We start from the raw sequence: 23316 nt of genomic DNA, 5'->3' as shown, positions 1-23316 counted from the left end.
TATTCTATTAGCATTAGATTAGTTGCAGAAAATTGTCCTAAAAATAAAATAATATTGTGTATCCCAATGACTTCTGAGCCTACAAGAACTTAAAAACACTACTTTTACAATCCGCTAGGTGGCAGCTCAGAGCCACGGCTTACTATACATACTTTTGAGCCCCACTGTTTGTTAAGCTTTGCACTCTTTTTAGTATGGACGTCTGCGCAGATTGATGACATCACTACATTAGCCAGTAGGCTAGCTAGGTATTGACAGGCGGTGGCTGTTTACTAATAGCTGGCGTTTCGATTTCGATAGAGGCCAACGTCTTTTACTCGACTGTTTGCAAAGGTAATAACCTTCTGTTCATGCATTTTATTTTGGATTTAATGCAACTAAATTGCATGTGACTAACAATTAGTTTCAAACACCATTTGACGTTGCTAAGCTAACGGTTGTGTTTCGTGGCTGTGTTCCAATACGAGCGGTTTTATACGTATAGTGCACTAAGTAGGGTGCAGAACACCGCTATTTTCAGTACGCCGTAGGGAGCACCGTGTAGCAATTTGTGATTCGGCCTTATGATGTAACCGTAAACACAAACGCTAGTGATAGAAACTGTTTAGCCAGACAGTCAGCTGACCTTACAATTACAACCGGGATATCATTTTATTGCTACAATAATGAATGTATTTTTTTCCCCAACAATAAGTTCTAAGATGAAACTAATTAGCACTGCTATACTAAGCCGTGTAAGCTGCATCATTTCTCCGTGTACCCTACAATTAGCAAAGTATTTCCAGGGTGTAGTTTGCATCCTCTGGTGCATTATCACACTAGCTTGTTGCTGTGTATTGTGAAGTTTCATATGTACACACACACACACACACACACACACTAACATACACACACTAACATACTAACACATACACTAACATATACACACACACACACACACTCTCCAAATCACAAACAATACACTATATAGTAGGCACAGGTTGTTATTCGAAGACATTTAGGTAGCTTTCATGCTACAGTAATGATGGCGTGTATTATTTAAACTGGTTTAAGAGGCAGATTGTGGTTTATAAGATGACAGATTGAGCTCAGCAGGTTATAGAGTTAACCTTGAGATAAGTTTGACAGATTGCATGATTTTTTTTGTTGTTAATCTGCTGTTATTCCTTTTGCAAATTTAGAAGAGAGTTATAAGGTGATCTGCAATGGACATTGACGTGAAGAGACTGAAAGTGAATGAGTTGAAAGAGGAGCTGCAGAAGAGGGGATTAGACACTCGCGGTCTGAAGGCAGACCTGTCGGACAGACTGAAGGCTGCTTTAGAGAGCGAGGCAGCAGCACAGGACACCCAGGAGATCACACCGAATGATGGGCAGCAGCCTGAAGCAGGTAATAAGAAAAATATCGCAGTACTTGAAAGGATTTCATCAATACGTTATATGTATGGCTACTTCTTTAATATTTAAGGTGGGGGTGAATACTAATACAAAGTGCATGTCTTCCTCCAAAGGCTCAAAAGTTAGGAGCGCCAATTAGATTGTAAATTTAAATTCTGACGGCATAGATTTAGAACAGTATTGGTGAAAAGGATGTCTTGAAGCTGAAAAAATGATTCCATACGTGCCATGGCAGGCGAGGAGGAGCGTGGCAACGAAGATGTCTGTCACCAAGGACAGCAGCGAGACGAGGGCCCTCAGATCAAAGATGACAAAAACTTCATCCCTGATGTAGATCAAGATGTTCCTGACTTCTCTGTAGATGCCTGCATGAACAGAGCAGAGGTTGTCGAGAAGCCTGAAGTCAAACCTGAAACAGAAGCACTGCCTGTCTGTACAGAAGGTAAGATTGTATTCAATGTCCTCACTTGCATACACAGAAATCTAGATTTAGTAACTTCAGTTCCTTCTGATAAGTCAGCTGGCATACATAGCACAGGTTTCCTTTACTACAGAGCTGAAAACACCCAGGCACCTTAAAGCTGGAGCGACTTTCTTCTTTTGCACGCTGTTTCATATCAATTCCTGCAAGCATTAGATATATACATGCTAAAACTGATTCTGTACAAACAGTGTTCCTGAGACAAGCAACGTCTTTTAAGGCGAGTCTGTGATCTTGTATGATGCTAAACATCTTCAATGATTAGACTCTTGTGTCCGCAGAGCAAAATGCACAACCAGTCGAGGTGAAGGAGGAGGAAGATCTAAAGCCAGAACTGCAGCAGGATTCCGGATCAGCCATTGAGTGGAAAGAGGTCCATCAGACTTCTCATTACCAGGACAACCAGGCACCTTACGGCTGCAAAAGGCCCCACGATGACACCCATGGATATAATTACTACGAGCATCGAGAGGAAAAGAGGTGAGAATTCGGGTTGTTCCAAAACCTGTATTGTTTTACACCGTAGGATTTAAAGGAGCAGTTGTAAACCTTGCTTCTGGATGACGTGTAATTTTTCGTTCGATTACAGGTCCCGCTCACCTCAGCCTCCAGCTGAAGAAGATGAGGAGGATTTCGATGACACACTAGTTGCCATCGATACCTGTTAGTGTCATTGTGTCCTTTTTTTTTGTAGATGGCTGCCTTTGTAAACATTATAAATGTAGAATGTGAATACTGTTTAATAAATAAATATATTCCCTCGCTTGTAGATAATTGCGATCTACACTTCAAAGTTGCCCGTGACCGCTACAGTGGCTACCCTCTGACCATCGAAGGCTTCGCGTACCTGTGGTCCGGCGCACGTGCCTCATACGGTGTGAACAAGGGCCGCGTCTGCTACGAGATGAGGGTAAGCATGTTATCCTGCCTAAACACTTTTTACAGTCTTAATGAACAGGAAAGCAATACAGAATACCCTGCATGTAGAACTGTGAGGAATAAAGGCTACAACAAAGACCAAGACCGAAGACCAACAAAGACCAAGCTTATAGAACCCGGATTTATGACGTTTGGGAAAAGACGATTATCCATGGAGTTATCCATCCTTAAATGGTTTTCTGTTCACTGTATTTGTAAAGAATGGGTAAAGTTTGAACAGTACACAATCCGTTGACACTACTGTGTGAGCTGAGATGTTTGTCTGTGTGTGGTTTATGGCAGATAACAGAAGAGATCTCTGTCAAACATCTTCCCAGCAGCGAGCCTGACCCACATGTAGTGAGAGTGGGCTGGTCTCTGGATTCCTGCAGCACACAGCTTGGTGAGTGGAAAATATCCCTACAATATCGAGGTTATAGATTTACACTTCTCTTTTTTTTTTTTTGTAATGTTTAATAAATTGGTGACATATTGGTCAGAAGCATCTCTACCCTTGCTTTCATTAAAACCTTTGTCTTGCAGGGTGAATGATGATACGTTTTCTCACACTTGCTTATGCTTTAGGTGAGGAGCCTTTCTCTTATGGATACGGTGGAACAGGAAAAAAATCCTCCAACTGCAAATTTGAAGATTATGGGCAGAGATTTGGTGAAAACGACATCATCGGATGCTACGTTGTGAGTTTGTTGGGAGTTTCTGATCCCAGAATCCTAACTGTCCTTTATAACGACTGTGTGTAATGATATATCCATGTGCTAACGTTTTAGGACTTTGACAGTAGTCCTGAAGTGGAGATTTCATTCTCTAAGAATGGGAAGTGGTTGGGTGTAGCTTTCCAGGTGAGGAAGGAGGAGCTGGACGGCCGAGTCCTTTTCCCTCATATCCTGGTGAAGAACTGCGCCGTGGAGTTTAACTTTGGTCAGAAGGAGGAGCCGTTCTTCCCTTCACGCGAAGGATATGTCTTCATCCAGTCTGTCACAATGGAGGACAGGAATAGAGGCACTGTTGGTCCTGCAACCAAGGCAGACTGTGAGGTGGGTGCTGTCAGTCAGCTACGGGTTCTACATTTTCTACATGATTAAATAAATGATTAAAAATAACAATTTCACACAACACACACCGGGCCTTGTTTGTACATGCCGAGGTCATTGCTGTGCCTTTTTCTTAGATCTTGATGATGGTTGGTCTACCTGCGTGTGGCAAAACCACCTGGGCAGCCAAGCATGCGGAGATGAACCCCGCGAAGAAATACAACATACTCGGCACCAACGCCATTATGGAGAAGATGAAGGTAAGTCTCTCGCCGTTATATGAACTGGAGTCTATGGAATAATGAGTGATGCTTTTAAAGCATGTCACTATATTTGTGCAGTATGGCAATATTAAAGGAAAGAAAACTTTATCTCCATTTTAATGTGTCACAATCGTAGACCACTGATTGATTCGAGTTTGCCAGTCCTACATGACATTTATAATCTGTCTGGAAAAAATTATTATGTACGAAGAGGAATGAAAGTCACTCATTGTAAGACAATGCGTGTGTTTGAACGAGAGAGAGAGCGAGGTAGAAGGTTCAGGAGTTTAGGTATTTGGGGTCAACCGTTCACGGTCGACGGGAAGTGTTGAAAAGAGTCGAAGAGGCGAGTGCAAGCGGGTTGGAGTGAGTGCAGAAAAGTGCAAGGTGTGTTGTGTGTGTGACAGAAGAGTGTCAGCAAGAATCAAAGGAAAGGTGTAGACGACAGTAGTGAGAGCAGCTCTGCTGTATGGGTTAGAGACTGTAGCAGTGAGGAAAAGTCAGGGGACAAGGTCAGAGAGACTAGAATGAGATGGTTTGGACATGTACAGGGGAGGGAGATGGTTATATTGGTAGAAGGAGGTTGGAGATGGAGCTGTCAGGTAAGAGGTCAAGAGGAAGGCCAAAGAGGAGATATATGGACGTTAAATGAGGACATGAAGGTAATTTTTGTGAGAGTAGAGAATGCCGTGGACAGAGTTAGGTGGAAACTGATGATTCGCTGTGACGACCCCTAAAGGGAAAAGCTGAAAGTAGAAGAAAGATTTCAACAAAACAGACCCTTTTTAATCTTGTGCCTCTAGAAGTTCCTTATGGCTAGATGTATAAATAGATTTGGGCACATTTATGATCACCTATGAACACATCAATACGTGGTGCTGAAAGCCAAGCTGCTGCCTAACCAGGTTTAAATCTTGTTACAGAGACTGGATAAACTTCTCTGTTATAGCTAACTCCTCAGGAGGAAATATCTAGTGCTTGTTTCTTGATGTAGCTATAAACTCCTAACCGTAAGGCTGTGGGTTCGAGTCTCAGGCCGGCAATACCACGACTGAGGTGCCCTTGAGCAAGGCACCAAACCCCCCAACTGCTCCCTGGGCGCTGCAGCATAAATGGCTGCCCACTGCTCCGGGTGTGTGTTCATGGTGTGTGTGTGTGTTCACTGCTGTGTGTGTGCACTGTGGATGGGTTAAATGCAGAGAACGAATTCTGAGTATGGTTCACTTTTTATATAGAAGAAAAAAGTCAATGCTAAAAACGTGTTGAAGTGTTGACGTCTGCGTGTATGTTGCTTGTAGTTGATGGGTCTGAGGCGTCAGAGGAATTACGCAGGTCGCTGGGACATTCTCATTCAGCAAGCCACGCAGTGTCTGAATCGACTCATCCAGATCGCCGCCCGCAAGAAACGCAACTACATTCTCGACCAGGTACTGCTTCCAGTCCCGCAATCCTCTACCAAGACAAAACTGTCTATGACCTTTAATGCCATCTTTCTAATGCGTTATTTATTTATCTTTCAGGGAGCCAAAATATGATAGAGTAGAAGAAGCATCAGCCTCTCTTTTTTTAGTTTTGTTGCCCTGCATTGTAAAGAAATGCTATTTTGTAACTTGAGAGGAAAGTCATTGCTGTTATTGCTGCAGTTACTGCATTTTAAGCATATTTTTTCTACTTTTGTATATTGTCTTGTAAGCCTTTTCAATACCGTACAAGTAAATCCATTACAGTGTTAAGATGTTGAGAGACAAGTAAGCTCTGCCTGGTGAGTAAGAAAAACAACTTTTGTTGCTTTGCTAACTACCAGAAGTAACCTTCAGTATCATGTACAGGTGGAAATGTTAAGTGTTAATGTTTTGGTAAAGCACCAAGGTAAGTGAGAACTAACGATTTTGGATTTGTAGGAGCTTGTCGTCTGGTTTGCGAGGTAAGTTAGGTCAAACGGACGTGCTTTGGCTTGACCTCGGAAACTGTAAGTACGTTCAGGTGAGTATTTGTGTTTATATGTGAATGGGACACAAGGACCGATGCCGGACAGGCAAGTAAAGGTGAGTTATGGGACCCTTTCCGGATATCCGAAGTCAGGTTAATACGACTACATAGATCGTGTCGTGAGCAGTGGCGTAACGACAACAGGCGACGTAACAGGGATTCGGAAACGAAGCCAAAATGTCTTCAAGTCTCTGTAGTGGCTTCTGCAATATAGTTTTTGACCTCATCCTTTCTCATGTTTGTGGCAGAGAAAAGACCCACAGTTCATTATAATTATGTTTGATACATTACATTAGTACTTAAATTAAAATTATGGATAATGTCAGCTAGCTAGTGACTGGTTAACTGTTCCATCCCAGACCCCGACAATTTATACAAAATCCAAGCAGATGTCATTTAATCACCGTTAAGAGAGTTCTTTCTTTTTAACGAACACAAGTAATACATTAATTGAGTTCTCTTTCAATAGACAGAATTATTTTTACATGGAACGAAAATGCTGGCTAACCCAAACAAGTGAGGAGGCATTGTTGCAAATAAGGAACTAATTAATTACATTTTCTTTTATGTCACTTTTTTGTTATGACCTCTCGGTTAAAATGAGCACAAATTCGTGGCCCTCAGAATTGCGAGCTGATCGGGCTATCCATGAACTCTAAGGATCTCTTAGGTCAACTTCGTGCTGTCTGTCTACTCTGACAGTCAACTCAGGTCTGAAAACTAAATACACATCCAGCAGGTTTACGTTTAGTTCTTTTGTCTTTCTCTCGACTTTTAGTCCGTAGCAGTTTCTAGACGCTACACGACCTAGAAATATAAATCAGGCTTAATATGAAACGTCTGAGACCTTCGATTACATCGTGTTTGCAAATTGTTAAACTATTGTGTTGCGTTTTAAAAGGAAAACTAATCGAGTAAAGGCTATTAAAGTGAATACTCAGTAGAAGCCTGCAGGCAGCTGAACTATTTTGCACCGCAAAGAGTTTTTCAGCTTAAGCTTTATAATGTGAAAGGGTCCCTGGTAACAGCCCTGTTGTAGGTTGGGGTGAACAGATACAGGAGGTAAGTAGGCGGAGTTGTGAGAGGCCGTCAGTAGAAAAAAAAAACCCTCTCTCACTTAATCATTGCAGGCTTCGCGTCGCCCAAACCAGAACCCAAAGTAACAATAACGAACAGCTTCTACTTCTTTCTTGTCACCATTGCTAGACAAATGTATATGGATCAGCCCAGAGACGAAAAATGCGTCCCTTTGAAGGGTTTCAACGCAAGGCTATTGTAATTTGTCCCACGGACGAGGACTTAAAAGCGCGAAGGTTAAAGCAAACTGATGTGGAAGGGAAGGATGTGCCCGATCATGCTGTTTTAGAAATGAAAGGTAGGAATGCAGTGGACAAAAGCAAACCACTTTTAAATCCGATTCAAGATCTCTGCTCAACTATTTGTATATTTTTGTTTGTAGTCAAACTTGGACGATGCCCCCTACCCCTTTCATCATTGAACTAAGAACTCTGTCTCTTGGGCCCTTGGCCCAAGTTTGTTTGTTTGTTTATTTATTTATTTGTTTGTTTATTTATTTATTATTTATATTTTGATATCTGCTCTCACCCCTCCCCATTAGTGGTGGGTAGTATACCAATATAAACAGTTTCTGTTGCACAAAATACAACCCTAGTATTTAAAGCCAACTCATTTATTTCCCGCTAAACATTTTATATCGTAGCTGTATCGATTTCTGAAATCTGAAGATGCTCATTCGTTTTCTAAAACACCACACTGCTCTGGCAGTAGTTCTGTCTCTAATTCAAGTAATGGGTTTTTAGAAACACTCATTTCTAATCATTTATCGTAGTAGGAACTCATTTATAAGGAGTTTTATATTAACTGGATAACTGGAGCTAACAATTTTGCAGATATAACCAGTTATGTCATTAACCGATCTATTGTTCATTAAAAAAATGCAATCGCTGGCAGATCCGAGTAGTATAAGAGGAATAAAACAATCGCACCTGCTGACCACTTCTAGGCTCACTTCGGTTGGATCGCACCACCACGTCATCTTTACATGATGTCGTAACTTTGTAGATAACGGTCTCTCTTTCTGTTCATTTAAGTCTGGTTTGTGTTTTTTGGTATTGAGCACAGTGATTAATGAAGTCTTGCAACATTAGTGCAGTCGATTATTGCGGGCTTAAAAGGAACTGCCAATAGAAAGGTTTATATAGACTATTTAAGGATATTTTAGGATAATAATATAGCATTTGTTGTCTTTTTAATAGTTATTTGTAGCATCGATACCTTTTACCTTTATTTAGTGCTCTTGGTATGTGATGTCTTCTATTATATACAGTGTTTTATTTCAATACAAATGCGTATACTGTCGTACATTGGCTATATTGCCCACCGCTTAATCCCCATTTTCCCTTCCTGATGAAGCACTGCAAACTGAGCAGACGATCACTAAAGGCTTCATGACTTTCATTATCTGGCTTCAAATTGACTGAAATCTACAACGCAAACTTCCTGGCTTGTTCAAAACTTCTCATATTTGGCACGACATTGAGTTAGCTCTTAGTTTGCAGAGGCAGTGTCCATTATCTAAAACTTATTTGCCCATTTGGATCATTGATGTCAGTTCTTCCTGTCTATGTAAACCAGAGCAAGTATTAAATCCCATCCTTTCTGGGATCCATGTTTGCTCGAGGTCTTATCGTTTATGTCTCATCTCTACATGATCGTGTTGTCTCTTTCTTTTTTCTTTTCTTCAGGAAATATATATTTGCTGATCTATTATTTTAATGAAGGTTTTTCTGTCTCCTGGTGGTGTGACTCTACCTGTCCCCATCATTTCTTCTCCCTTCTCTGCTACTCTTTTCTCCCTTTCTGTGACATCCCTCCCCACTTCCCCTTCTTGCCGGGCCTGCATCCTTTCGAAGCTAACTTTGTGCTGCCAGAGGCTGGAGAGTTTCTGGATGAGGTGAGCTTCGTTGAGCTGCAGAAAGACGAGGCAGAGAAGTTGGTGAAGCAGTACAACGAGGAGGGCCGGCGGGCTGCTCCTCCACCTGAAAAACGCTACGATAACAGACAGACGGGTTTCCGCGGCCAGAGCAGCAGCTTCCAGCGGTATGACAACCGCGGAGGTCCTCGAGGAGGCTATCTGAACCGTAGCATCTCTGGAGGAGGATACAGACCAGGTCCTTACTCATTTCATCGAGCCTGTATTGTATAATATTATTTTTTAAGTTCTAGCATACTGTGTTCTGTAGAAATGTATTCATTTATCAAGGTTTATTATTATTATTATTATTATTATTATTATTATTATTTTGCTATATATTTATATATTTGCTATATATACAGTCTTGTAAGTTTCGATGCCTGATCAAGTGTATTTCGTGTATCGGTCAGGTTTCAAACGTGGAGGCTACAACCAGAACGGCTGGGGCGGGAATTACAGAGACATCAACTCGAGAGGTGGTTACAACCGTAACCAGAACTACGGAGGAAGCTACAACAGCAATCATCAAGGCTCCTACTATAAGGATGGATACAGCCAGGTATGACTTGTGCAATACTGATACTATTGTTCTCTTCTGATGCTTTTATTTAGTGTCTAACTTGTTCATTTGATTCATACAGAGCTACAATCAAGGTTATAACCAAGATTACAACCAGAGCAACTATAACCAAGGCAGCTACAATCAAGGGAGCTACAACTACGGTAATTACAACCAGTATCCTGGATATGGACAAGGCTACAGTGATAATCAAGCTTCTGGATACAACCAGCAACAGAGCTACAACCAGCAGTATCAGCAGGTAAGACCGACACTAGTGATACCCAGTGTGTTGTTTTGACATACATGCATCCTGGTTTATTTTAACATTATTTCCAATTGTGTTACTATCATGACCAGTGATATTTGAATAGCTCACAAAATGTATCTTTACTTATGGGTTACAGAATTCTTTCACCTCTCAATCAGATCCTATATATGGTATTGTCATGTGACGTACTAGCCAAAGAAAAAGACAGACAGCCTGGATTTTATATTTTTTTTTACAAATTTATATATTATGTTATTTTTAGGCTCCATGAGCAGAGCAAGCAATTTAATATCCATGTTAATAAAAATTTAGCTCTACAAGGACATTCAATTCAAATTTATTTGTATAGCGCTTTTAACAATCGACATTCTCAAAGCAGCTTTACAGAACATAAACATACAACAAAAGGTTAAAATAAAGAATGATATAAAGGTTATTAAAATACAAAAAAATCAAGATTAATATTAGATATATTTAAATGTGTTTGTATTTATCCCCAATGATCAAGTCTGAGGTGACTCAGGTGACTGTGGGGAGGAAAAACTCCCTTGAATGGTAAAGGAAGAAACTTTGAGAGGAACCAGACTCAAAGGGGAACTTCAGCCTCATTTGGGTGACCTTGGAGGGTGTGATTATAAATATACAGCCTGATAAATGTTGGAGTTTTTTGCCCTCGAAGACCACATGGAGTTGGCATCTCCTCTTTAGATATCGCAGAGTCCAACTGGAGCTGGTAGATCTCTGGATGCCTCAGGATCCTCACAGAGTCGGCCTCAGAGTCGCACGGAAGACTGGTACTATTTCTGGATGCCTCAGGATGGGTAGAAAGACAGAAGCAGTGGAGATGAATTAACCTGAGACCCGAAGACTATCAGAAAGTCTATTTTAAGTTTCGGAGCTAAATACAAAAAAACTCTACCGCCTTTAGTAGACTTTAGATATTCTGGGAAGTTTCAGAAGTCCTGAGTTTTGTGATCTCAAACAGCGTAAAGGATTGTGACATGTTAGACTAGTTAGATACATGGGAGCTAAACCTTTAAGAGCCTTGTACATAAGTAGCAGCGGTTTGTAATCAATTCTAAACTTAAGAGGTAGCCAGTGTAGAGATGATAAAATTGGGGTTATATGATCATATTTTCAGTTGAGCTGGTAATTGTAATTGTGAGAGCATCTGTGTACTGGGTTTTGGACCGATGAGACCCTACCTTTAATTCTACAAAATGGTATCGATCAGACAGGTCGGATATAAACCAACTTAACGCCTGTCCCTGAATACCTGTGTAATTTTGTAAGCGATCTAGGAGAATGTTGTGATCTATAGTGTCGACACTAAGGTCAAGTAGAACTAATAGTAACATGCAGTCTTGGTCTGAAGCTAAAAACAAGTCATTTGTAACTTTCACAAGTGCAGTTTCTGGGCTATGATGGGCCCAGAAACCTGACTGAAACTCTTCAAAAATATTGTTCTCCTGTAAGAAGGAGCTCCGTTGAACATACACAACCATAAGACATAAAGGATAGGTTTGAAATAGGTCTGTAATTTGATAGTTCATCAGGATCTAAATTAGGTTTCTTAATGAGGGGCCTAATAACTGCCAACTTGAAGGATTTAGGGACGTAACCTAAAGACAACGAGGAGTTAATAATATTAAGAAGAGGCTCACCAGCTTTACAGTATGTAACACTTCTTTCAGAAATCCAGTTGGAATGGGATCTAGTAAAAAAGTTGTTGATTTATCTGTAGTAATACGTTTATCTAGCTCTTCCTGTCCTGTATTTGTAAAGCACTGTTGTTGTGAGTATAGAGCTTTAGGTGAGACTGGGACACGAGATGATCTCATGGGTTGAACATCAACTATTTTGTTCCTGATACTTTCAGTTTTATCAGTGAAGAATCTCAAAGTCCTCACTACTGAACTGTGATGGAATAGTGTTTTCAGATCTCTGGGTTTTTGCCACTGTATTAAATAAGAATCAGGGATTGTTTTGGTTATTTTCTTTGAGTTTGCTCAGGTGCTCAGCCCTAGCAGCTTTTAGAGGCTGTCTATAGCTGGACATGATGTCCTTATACGCAGTTCTAAAAGCCTCTAATTTAGTTTTTCTCCACTTTCGCTCAAGGTTACGGGTTTCTCTCTTGAGGGTGTGAATATGACTGACTATTATACCATGGTGCAGACGTTAAGTCTGTAATCTTCTTTGATCAGACGGGGGCAACTGTGTCTAATGTGTGTCTAGATCATCTCATCATTTGTGTTTAAGGGTACAGTAAGTAGTTGAGACCGATCAGGCAGGTTATTTGTGAATCTGTCTTCAGCGGTCATAATAAGTGTGATGTAACGGTGACATCATAACGTAAAGAACCTGAAGTAACAGTGTGATGTAAGTCCAAATGAGTTTAGTGGATCCATAAATGTGAGTCCTAAAGCATCGTTTGTATCATCAACGTGAATGTTAAAATCTCCTACAATTAACGCTTTATTAAAATTAACCAATAGGTCTGAAAGAAAATCTGCAAATTCTCTAAGAAAATCAGTGTATAGCCCTGGGGTTCTATACACGGTCAGTGTACACAGAGTGTAACATTAAGAATGAGCACTTCAAAGGAATTAAATCTATACTGTGTTCTCTGGGTAACAGTAAGGACATCGCTAAAGATAGTGGCAACACCACGACCAGTCTGACGAGGCTCATAGATATATCCTGATAGGGTAGACTCCTTTAGACCAATGTAATCATTTGGTTTAATCCAAGTTTCAGTAAGGCAGAGTGCAGTAAGTCTATTTTCTGAGATGATTTCATTTACAAGTGATCTAACGTTCAGAAGCCCAGACTTTAGGAACTGCTTTTGTTATGGAATAAAAACACTGCCAATAATAATCGTACGTAATTCAAAGAATTTGTGTGTAAATTTAAATTTTGCGGAGTTGGATCCCAAAATTTATGGCCACGACAGTTTACAGATACGAGATTTTGTTTGTTTGTTCAAATACAACTCCAAAATGTACGACTATGACAGTTTACACACACAACGCTTGTTTTCACAACACCTCTTTTTCACACACGAAAACAGTCTGCGAAACAACTGTCAAAAATACGTCATCACGTTCACAGACATTACTATCCGAGGGAAGATGAACCGATTCCACGAAGTGCGCGTGCGCCCCGCCCTCTTTTAAACCACTGGCGCCGAAATGGCGGATCAGCAGCCAAGCGCTCACTCATCGTCTCAGGTAAGTTGGTTTTTCCTTTCAAATTCGGACATGTTTAAGGGTTAGTTATCACTAATAACAGAGAGGAGTAATATTACAGATAAAGGTTTACTATAGTAAGTAAGATTAGCTCTCAGAGTAAGGTTACACGCTACAGACTGCAGTGATGACCTCCTAAACAGCTGTATTCTTTAAGCACCTTTACTCTGAGAGCTAATCCTACTTACTATAGTTAACCTATCTCTGTAATATTACTCCTCTCTGTTATTAGTGATAACTAACCCTTAAACATGTCCGAATTTGGAAGGAAAAACCAACTTACCTGAGACGATGAGCAGTGTTGTAATGTGACGGAGTAAAAACACTTCGTTACTGTACTTAAGTAGAAATGTCACGTATCTGTACTTTACTTCGCTATTTAAATTTATGTCAACTTTCACTTTTACTCCACTACATTTCCTAGATAAAATGTATACTTTTATTCCGTTATATTTCCACTAAGCATCTTCATTACTACAAAATAAAATCAGAAGAAATGTGTGTGACTGTAATAAGGGAGATTTGGTGAATCACTGCTCCTAGATTGTATTACGCTCCGCACGCTGTACGGAGAAGCACAGGTACGCGCAGTCAGAGCTGGAGGCGGTAATGTATAACGTTAATCGGAAAGCCGCAAATACGGCAACCAAAAGCAGTGAAATGTCACTATTCTTATTACCAGAGTTGTAGCACAAACAAAATATTAATGCAAACAATCCATACAATACTAAATAAAAATAACATTTATTGATTTGGTCTTTGTGAATATTAGTTTATTAATGACTGCATTGGACACACTGTTTGTAGAGAATGCACACATACATGAACTGATTTGATTCAAGACTGGCATCATTACATCATGCATAAAATTTTGGTGTCCACTTTTGTCATTTAATAATACCATAACTTTTGGCTTACTATGTAGTCATCTAATATATAATATAAAACTCTTCTTGTTTTAAATTCTCACTGAGGGCTAAAACCCCTAAAGATGAAACCCTAGAACCGCCCCTGCTCTTATGCCTACCGAAAATCACTGAAATTTTACTTTTTACTTTTACTTCAAATACTTAAGTAGCTACATTAAATATCAGAAAATGACTTTTGATACTTAAGTACAGTAAATATCAGATACTTTAAGACTTTTACTTGAGTAATATTCTAAAAGGTAACTTTCACTTCTACCAAAGTCTTTTTCTAGTACGATACTTGTACTTTTACTCAAGTATTGCTTTCTAATACTTTATACAGCACTGACGATGAGTGAGCGCTTGGCTGCTGATCCGCCATTTCGGCGCCAGTGGTTTAAAAGAGGGCGGGGCGCACGCGCACTTCGTGGAATCGAATCATCTTCCCTCGGATAGTAATGTTTGTGAACGTGATGACGTATTTTTGACAGTTGTTTCGCAGACCGTTTTCGTGTGTGAAAAAGAGGTGTTGAGAAAACAAGCGTTGTGTGTGTAAACTATCATAGTCGTACATTTTGGAGTTGTATTTGAACAAACACACAAAATCTCGTATCTGTAAACTGCCATGGCCGTAGATTTTGGGATCCAACTCCGCAAAATGTAATTACGTACGATTATTATTGACAGTGTTTTTATTCCATATTTTGTTTGTTTTATTTGGCATCAACATGACCACAAAAAACCCCCAACGTCACTTAGGTCCTAAGTACCTTTTTCAACACATTTTAATAAAGTGAACCTATCCAACAGAATGTAAACATTGTAATATAAAATGTTTACCACTTCTGCTAACGTCCACATCGCTTCTGCTAAATGGAAATGTGAGAGTTGAAAAGACTGAATACGTTCGCTGAATAGGTTTCATTTCATTCGTGTGGCATTGCTTAGGTATTTTCCACTTCTTTCAGCATCGGGAGATGAGGAAGGGTAGCGTTTAAAATACGGATTTGAGTCACTCCAAACCCGCTTTTTAACCATTTCGATGGACATTGTGTCTTCGGTCAGTAGTAAGCATCAAATTGCTAATGTAAGAGCAATAATATAAACTAATAATTAAATAAACAATGTTCAAACAGATAATCTGTTGGTGTGTTTCTCTCTTTCTCTTTGACCAGTATGCCCAGCAGTGGCAACAGTACTACCAGAACCAGAGCCAGTGGAACCAGTATTACAGCCAGTATGGCAACTATTCTGGGCAAGAAGGCAACAACCAGGGCCAGTGAAGCACGTGCCATCCACATACACTCATCAAATTCATGTAATCCTTCACGCACCTGCACGTGTCATCACCCTATTTTCTTTACAACCTTATTCCTTTATATTCAATCATTCTTGTCATCCTAATACGCTGTGTGCTGCATTTGGGATCTAGTATCATTCGTTTCTAGTTGGTTTGAGAAACGTTAATTATTTCGTCCATTTTGTAATTTAGCTGATTTGGATAAGTGATTGTTATAGGCGAGTCAGAACCTAATATAAACGTACAGCTGAGGAGGAGATGGTTAATGGGGTCAGGTAGCAGTCCTGAAAGCTTTACCTCATACTAAGTAGAGATAGTGCTGTACATATAAAAGAGCAGTCTGCCTAGAAAGATTTTCTACTGTATATCCGAGGATATGTCAATTTAAAGATGGATTTGTTTTGATTTGACTTTTTTTTTTTTAAGGAAATGCTCAGAGAACTCGAGTACATTACGCTTTGTGTAATGTACTCGAGTTCTCTGAGCATTTCCTGTGATTAAAGAGGGTCTGGATCAGATTAAAGCAGGATCCTAAAAAAAAAAAAAAGTCAAATCAAAACAAATGATTTTTAGATGATTAGTAAATAATTTATTGTGCAGCTCTAACCACTGAGCTACCACTGCCCTCTCGAAATGACGTGCGTTTGTGTAATTAGTTTGAACTGTACATTATGAACATAGGATAAGCTCTTTTTATTTCCATCTAGCTCATTTTGTCACTACTTTGCCTAATGTGTTGCTTTTTTTTTCTTGTTACTATGAAAAAGTATAGTCTAATGTTAAAGGAAAAATCCACCCTGAAATGAATGATATAATCTTGGATTAACTATTTCTCAGATTACCCACAATGCCTTTTGACTATTTTAAGGCTAAAGAGAAGTTTGATTTTGAGCTTGCTTAAATTTCTAATTTCCAATAACTCCACCATTACACACTAGCAGCACACTAGCTGCATCCACCCGTAACCTCAGCATCGGCTGACGAACACGGTCTTCTCACAGGAATAACAGCTACACAGCAGCAACAATCAGAAATCCGTTAATATCAAATTATTCTACGTTTCATGGTGGAGTTCTCCTTTAAAGAATGTGGAATTTTGCTTTTTCTACCTACATTATTAATGGTTACGGTTCATAAATGGAAGTAACTGAAAGCATGTGGTCTGTGATGTGATTTTTGTTACCTGTCTAAAACCGGAAAGCTTTTATTTTTCCTTGTAAAACTGACTTTGGAGATTTTTCATTCAGTAATCGGAAAGATTTTAAGATTGTCGATAATGTTGATCTGGAGTACTTTTACATGTTGTCTCATTGTGTGGTTTTCTTTTTCATTTGAGTCTCGTAAATACTCTATAAAACAGATGAAAAAATGAAAAAACTTGTTTTGTTATCATTCGGCATTTAATGCAACCACACAGTAAAACTGTCTGTCTGTCTGTCACACTCCTTTTGTTTCATTTCATTTATTTATTTATTTATTTTTACAGTCATTGCAGTAATCTGGCAGTGCTAGTTTCAGAATGAAATGCGATACTGTAGATTCATATTAATACATTCTCAATAAATAAACATCATAAATCCAGGCTTTAGTAAGACAGACATTCAAGTCGGAAATGTACATTCGGTGGAATGTTGTTAGAGGTTCGATAAAACACACACACACACACACACACACACACACACAAACGCGCACATCGGGTCCACCGTGTTTGTTTACAGATTTCGGCATTGGTTCAGTCAGTGGATTCAGTAACCTTCCCCACTCTGAGTGAAACAGTCATCGCATAAAGCACAGTTGATGCATTTCGGGAGTACAGCACCAGCTGACATTGGCCTTTTGACAAGCCAGAGCGATTTACATTCCCATGACACAAGGCACAGACGACACCCACGCATCTCGATGTAATTCACAGTACAAAACTCTGTGTCAGTGTGAACACAAAAAAACTATATGTCAAACTTTTTGGTACACATAAACAGAGTTACAACAGTAAGCACCTTTTTTTTTTTTTAAGTCCCTGTGGTTTTATCATGTGGGTGGTGTAGAGGTGCATAGGAAGGCCCTTAGCTCTTACACGCAGGCAGTAGTGGTGAGATCATTGCTCTGGTAGTCCTCCTTAGGATACTTCTGTAGATATATTCATTAATGTTCATGTATGTAGGCAGTGGATGCTGGTGAGGATCTCTCGGTTCTGTTCTTGTCCAACATGGCTCTGTAGCTGAAAGTGGTCCCACTTGTATTTTTTTTTATTTATTTTTTTTTTTACTATTAATGCATCGGTACAAGGTGTGTACAGAGTTCAGCTCTTTGTTAATGGTAATGAAATATGTGTTCAGTGTGTTTGAACAGTTCTCAAATACTAAATGTAAGCACAGTCTTTTTTGTCTTGGGGTTCAGTCAGGCTCCTTGCGTTTGTCTTTGTTTAACTGGAGTTCCTCCATTTTCTCCTGGAGGAAAGAGCTGGGTGCAGAAGAACCTCTCATTCTGATTGGCAGGGTGGCACTCTGGAACGATACAGGAGAAGATGGTTGTGATTTTTAAAAAAGCGTTTTTTTTTTTCTTTCATTTTTAAAGCTCTGTGATGTCTGGATTTGTTAGCTCGTCTTTTCTGATATATTTTTAAAAAGTAGAGTTAGCAACTCTTTTAGATTTTCAGACAAAACCGTCTAGAGCTTACTCAGAATAGTGCGAACAACAAAAAACATCCTGCGAGCAGAAGAGAGCAGGCTGAGACTCCGTGCAGATGATTGGATTAGAATGACAGAATCTCAGAATACACAACACGTGAACCTTGAGCTGGATGAGTTACACGGAAGAAGAACATACTGTGTTCCACTCCTGTGAGCCAAAAACAGGAATCTGAGGCAATCATGGGAACAAATTCAACCAAACTGGGCAGCTGAAGATTTAGAAAAGATCAGTTGATAATCCTCAACTGTCCAGTTAAAGCTTTTGAAATGTATCTGCATGATTCAGGTTCAAATCTGGATACAGATAGTGTCATAGCCTTACACCTTATTAGTCCTGAATACTGACGCATTACGCAGCAGTAATTTTTCTCCTGACACTCTGTAGACCACCAGTTGGAATTTTAGAAACCCCAGACATCAGTAAAGCTGAAATCTATTCTTTTCCACTCAGTGTAAATGTCTTTTGTACCTTCTCAGTGAGTGAAAGAGTTTTGGGATTGTGAAGGTCTCTGCGGTTCGCCACCGGTGTCCAAACTCCCGGGTCTGTCTGAGTGGAGCGGTCTGACAGTGAGGCGTTCTCCGCAATGCTCTGCGGAGTGGTGTGACTCTTAGAGTGGTCATGTCCATGAGGAAACACAAATGTTTCTTCCTCAGAACCTTATTGAGTAAAACAGAAACACATCGATTAAATAAGGTGCAGACGAAGACGCCTAACGTATTCTTGACGATAAAAAAGTCTACAGAATTTTGGCAACATCTTCAGCATCATCTTTACAGAGGTAACTGTTTTGTGTATGATGATATGGAAGTAAAACTCACTCCAGCTGTTTCCCTTTGTCCTTATCCCGTGTCCCAGACCTGGAGTGCAGGGACAGGAGCCTCCAGAAACCTGGAACTTCATACACTCCATCGTCACCAGGTCTTTACAGTGCTTATGGCAGTTTACTCCACAGTCTACAGAGCAGATGAAAGAGAGAGATGAATGAGAGATATGACTGTTTTTAGATGTTTTTATTTATTTTTTTTTCCTTTACTATCCATGCATAAATGCATCTGGTCTTACCTTTGCAGTGGTAGCCTTGCTTTGTGACTCCCCAGAGCTGATGGATTAAAAATAATAATAAAAAAAAGCAAATCATAAACTTTTTATTAATGATACCAAATACATATAGTATATAGAATCATATGCAACTTTAAGCATTTAGGTGAAAAATGTCAAATTAAAATTCAATTCATTGTGCATGCATAGTAAAAACACACTGCATGGAAAACTAAAACGAAACGAAACAAAACAAAAAACTCACAAATCCTCGGCAGTTGTCGCAGAAGGTGGGCTTTTTGTATGTCATCTCGTGGAAGTTGTGAAGGTTGTGGAGGTTGAAGCCTAGCTTTGCACATACTGACATCCCTCTCATGAAATAGGACGTGATCTCCTCTCTGCTAATCTCTCCTTCCCTACGGAGAGAACAAAGGAAATATGGCAACAATCAAATCTAGATCAAACTCAGTGATAAAGGTTTGTAAAAAAATTTCTTCTGGAACAATTAAGAACTTTGACTAATTAAGAAATCTCTGAGAGACTAACATAGCAAATAAATAAATAAATAAATAAATAAATCTTTTTTTAATTTAAGAGGTGTTCTCTTAAACGTTATGTAATCAGTTTCCTACATTCTTGCATACGAAAATTTCTTAGTGAACTGTATCTAGTATTTCCTATGATAGGATTATTAAACATATTTCTGAATAGTTTTGTTTTTTGTGGGTGTTTTTTTTGGCAGATAATTTATGCATTTATTTCTAGAAATAACCAAAACATACACACACACATTTTATATATATATATATATATATATATATATATATATATATATATATATATATATATATATATATATATATATATATATATATGTGTGTGTGTGTGTGTGTGTGTGTGTGTGTGTGTATAATCTAATTTTAAGTATTATTGCTTCTTTTAAGTATTATTGTTATTGTATTATTGTTTTTCTTTTGCCGTCATTTTGGTTATTTCTAGAAATAAATATATATAATTATATATTATATTATACAATAATATGTTCTATTTAGTTTTATTTTCAGAGCTAACAGCAAAATCTGAAAATAGAGCACCAACCAAATTAGCAAAGCACAAAATCTATGAGTTTGTCCATCTTAGAGTTTCCAAAATAGGGCAAAGTACTAGATTCAGGATCCAATTTAAACCTTTTTTTCTCACTGACACTGCTACAAAATTGTAACTCTTGTCTAAATGCTGAGAGAGAAAATGTCATGCGAAGCAGAATGCTACATACAAGAATAGCAACAAGTCAGTGTTTCTAGCGTCCTCTGTACCTGTCACTGTCATGAGTGCAGAAAGAGAAAGGAAAGTTAGCAGCTATCTTCTCAAAGTCCTCCAGCAAGATGTAGCCATCCATGTTCAGGTCATAATTCTTCAAGATCGACTGTAGAGGGAGACAGTGTCCATATGAGCTGGGAAACCTTTTAATTTCAGTTCTGAACATGTTGTACAATGTATAATAAGGAAGTGAAAGAAAGCAGACAGGAACTGTTGCTACAGTCCTGTCAATAGCACTGCGCAAGTGCTTTTTTACTTACGTCCACCATCTGCTTGACGTGTTTGGAGATGGTGTCGGGGTCGAGCCGTGGAGCAACACCTGAACCCCATTCTGCAACCACAGGGGGCTTCACTGGGGTTACAGGCTAGAATGAGACAGAAAGAGAAAGACAAGCAGGAGACTTGTTAAAGCAGGAGACGTTAAGTTAAAAGATCATATGCACCGAGTTTCGTTTTGAGAACGGCAGTTGCTTGAAAGTTGATGGAAAAAACACTGCAAGGTGCTGTGCTATGCATTTGCATGTCACACACAGACAGAGGTGTTAGAAGAACCTTCATAAGTAATAAAGCCCATACTCAAAGTGAAAGAGATAACGATCCGTCGTTTTCTTCTCTTTTCTTGTGGTTTGCTTTGAAGTGTGTATACACGAAGAACACGTCGCTTACTGTACTCAGTGCACTGAGGGATACTCCCTGTTTCTAAGCAGTTCACACACAAGGTCAAGACATTTAGCATGAAACGCAGTATCCACAGAGTCCAAAATAAGGTATATGTATAGACCTTAAGAGGACCAAATGAGTCAAATGTTCACATATAGTTTCGCTTTGTGTGTAATTTCACAGGTGGAGTGAAATTAGTACATTTTAAAAATAATATTCTTCAACAATTTATGTGCATGTCAGATACATAATGTTTGAGATGTTGTAGGTCTACAGGTAAAAATATAGGCTGTATGTGAGACTGGAAGAAAAATATGTGGATTCACGTCATGTTTAACTTAAAGGTAGAGTCTCCGATTTTTGAAAGCCAATGTCGACATTTGAAATCACCAAAACAAACACGCCCCTAACACAAATGGGTCCCACCCCTAAATTGATAGCTCCGCCCACACATCAATACGTAACCCAGGCAACTAATGGAAAGAAATGTCTTTATCTTAGCTGAAGGGAAGAACAATACGATTGCAGATAAACAAACAAGCAAAAATGACACACAACATAATCATGTAAAGGACAAAGGCATATATTAGTTCTGTGTAACAAAGCAAAACCAACGTTACTCACCTATCGAGAAGGAAAAAAGCACCTCGGTGTCTTAAGTATAGTTGAATTTCCCGAGTCAATAACTCCAGAGCTAAACGCTGTTACTACACAAAACACGGTTGTAGCTGCCTCTCTACATTACTACGATAGAAAAGAGGTGTTATTTGTGTAGTAACAGCGTTTAGCTCAGGAGTTATTGACTCAGGAAACTCCAATCTATGAATATGTGGCCAACTTCCTGCTCCTTCAGTTCTCTCCAGCGCTAGAAAGCTGATCCTATATTAACACGTCCTACTTCTTGCCTTATCGTAAGTCTTTCTTTGCTTTCTTTCTTTGTTTTATCCTCCTAGTCAATGCTAAATTCTGCTGTGTTCTGCTAATGTCACACATGCGCACTGAACACTCTCTCCGTCGCATATTGACAAGCCCCGCCCCTTTCTGCTGATTGGCTACACGTTTGTTTTGATTTTTGTTTTTTCATTTTTGTTTATTATTCGGCCCGACTCAGTTTTCTAAAGTATTTCTCAAAAATCGGAGACCCTTCCTTTAAATATTTCCGTTAAGGAACTACAGTAAGTCTGACTCTCAGACAACGTGCCAAGACATCACTTTTCTCTGTAAATGTTCATAAGAGCGTTTTTGTCGGAATGCCTGGATCCATTATATCTTATTAAACAGTAAAAAAAAAAAAAAAACTGTCTGTAAATCTGTAATGCTTTTTGTTGACACTTATCATAAATGATTGTACCTGTATTTTGGGATTCTTGGGTTCCTTGGCATAGGACAGCTCGTAGATCTGATCCTCTGTGTAGTACAGGTCCAGGGAAAGCTGTACACAGGAGAAGCAAGACCAAGTACAAGTACAGGTTAAAACGAGTTTAGCCCAGCCTTGAGCATTTACCCAATTTATGCTTCCTTCTTTGCATATATTACATAATAATCTTAGATAAGTTCAAATCAGTCATCCTGCTGCAGCCATCATAAAGACTGAGAAGGGATTAAACTAACTTAAATGAATGCTTTTTTTTTTGGTATGACTTTTTTTTGAGTAATTTGAAAGATGATGGCTTGGTCTAGGTTTATATTGATATTACTTCAGAAATTAAAACTTGTCATAAGACACAAGTCATAATTTAACTCAATCACTTGGACTATTTCAAACAATGGATTTACAGCATGTAATGATTTATAGTTCCACTCTCTGGTGTCACTCAGAAGAGGACAGGTTCCCATTTGAAGTACGGTTCCTCTCAAGGTTTCTTCCTCATTTTGTGTCAGGGAGTTTTTCCTTTCTGCCGTCACTCGTTAGCAATCTATGTCTACATCCGGATTCCTGTAACGTCTGCTTTGGGTCAGTGTCTGTTGTTAAAGGGGCTTTAGAAATGATATTGAATTTCAGCATAGTTTCCGATTTATACCAAGCCAGAGACTAGCTCACGAAGGACTAATTATTATGAATTTATATGCATAGTAGAGAAAATAGGTACGGTTTGGGATCCTAATTAGACTTACTGGCCTCCATTCTGTAATATTGTTTGAGGTTATGTTCGGGAAGGAATGGCGTACTGTGCATCAGACTCATACTAAACTCTATTTAAAGGCAGTATGTAGTACACAGTTGGT

General features: G+C 39.1%; 2 protein-coding genes across 6 annotated transcripts in view; one reads left to right on the top strand and one right to left on the bottom strand.

Moving 5' to 3' along the window:
• The first annotated feature begins 175 nt into the window (after positions 1–175).
• Positions 176–23316, top strand: part of hnrnpul1 (heterogeneous nuclear ribonucleoprotein U-like 1) — a 27455-nt gene continuing 4314 nt past the window's right edge. The window contains exons 1-16 of one of the 3 annotated variants that reach the window (XM_027134534.2): positions 176–333; positions 1182–1389; positions 1633–1839; positions 2160–2358; positions 2468–2541; positions 2649–2788; positions 3100–3199; positions 3382–3494; positions 3585–3851; positions 3986–4108; positions 5410–5538; positions 7307–7475; positions 9034–9291; positions 9506–9654; positions 9737–9916; positions 15257–16537. In XM_027134534.2, the coding sequence (XP_026990335.2) occupies positions 1206–1389; positions 1633–1839; positions 2160–2358; positions 2468–2541; positions 2649–2788; positions 3100–3199; positions 3382–3494; positions 3585–3851; positions 3986–4108; positions 5410–5538; positions 7307–7475; positions 9034–9291; positions 9506–9654; positions 9737–9916; positions 15257–15364 (2400 nt within the window). In that variant the 5' untranslated portion in view covers positions 176–333; positions 1182–1205 and the 3' untranslated portion in view covers positions 15365–16537. Of the gene's footprint in view, positions 334–588; positions 735–1181; positions 1390–1632; positions 1840–2159; positions 2359–2467; positions 2542–2648; positions 2789–3099; positions 3200–3381; positions 3495–3584; positions 3852–3985; positions 4109–5409; positions 5539–7306; positions 7476–9033; positions 9292–9505; positions 9655–9736; positions 9917–15256; positions 16538–23316 lie in introns of those variants that run through there. The other 2 variants (XM_027134612.2, XM_047822451.1) reach the window with 2 other exon arrangements.
• The window catches only part of rasgrp4 (RAS guanyl releasing protein 4), a 21259-nt gene continuing 14707 nt past the window's right edge, over positions 16765–23316 (bottom strand). For all 3 annotated transcript variants that reach the window (XM_027134799.2, XM_027134885.2, XM_047822452.1), the window contains 8 exons: positions 22442–22522; positions 20691–20795; positions 20427–20536; positions 19376–19526; positions 19135–19171; positions 18891–19025; positions 18541–18728; positions 16765–17885 (listed from right to left, as the gene is read on the bottom strand). In XM_027134799.2, coding sequence (XP_026990600.1) covers positions 17775–17885; positions 18541–18728; positions 18891–19025; positions 19135–19171; positions 19376–19526; positions 20427–20536; positions 20691–20795; positions 22442–22522 — 918 coding nt within the window. In that variant the 3' untranslated portion in view covers positions 16765–17774. The remainder of the gene's footprint in view (positions 17886–18540; positions 18729–18890; positions 19026–19134; positions 19172–19375; positions 19527–20426; positions 20537–20690; positions 20796–22441; positions 22523–23316) is intronic.

Source organism: Tachysurus fulvidraco, chromosome 13, assembly GCF_022655615.1.
Source record: "Tachysurus fulvidraco isolate hzauxx_2018 chromosome 13, HZAU_PFXX_2.0, whole genome shotgun sequence".
NCBI lineage: Eukaryota > Metazoa > Chordata > Actinopteri > Siluriformes > Bagridae > Tachysurus > Tachysurus fulvidraco.
This window is presented reverse-complemented; position numbering and strand designations above follow the sequence as displayed.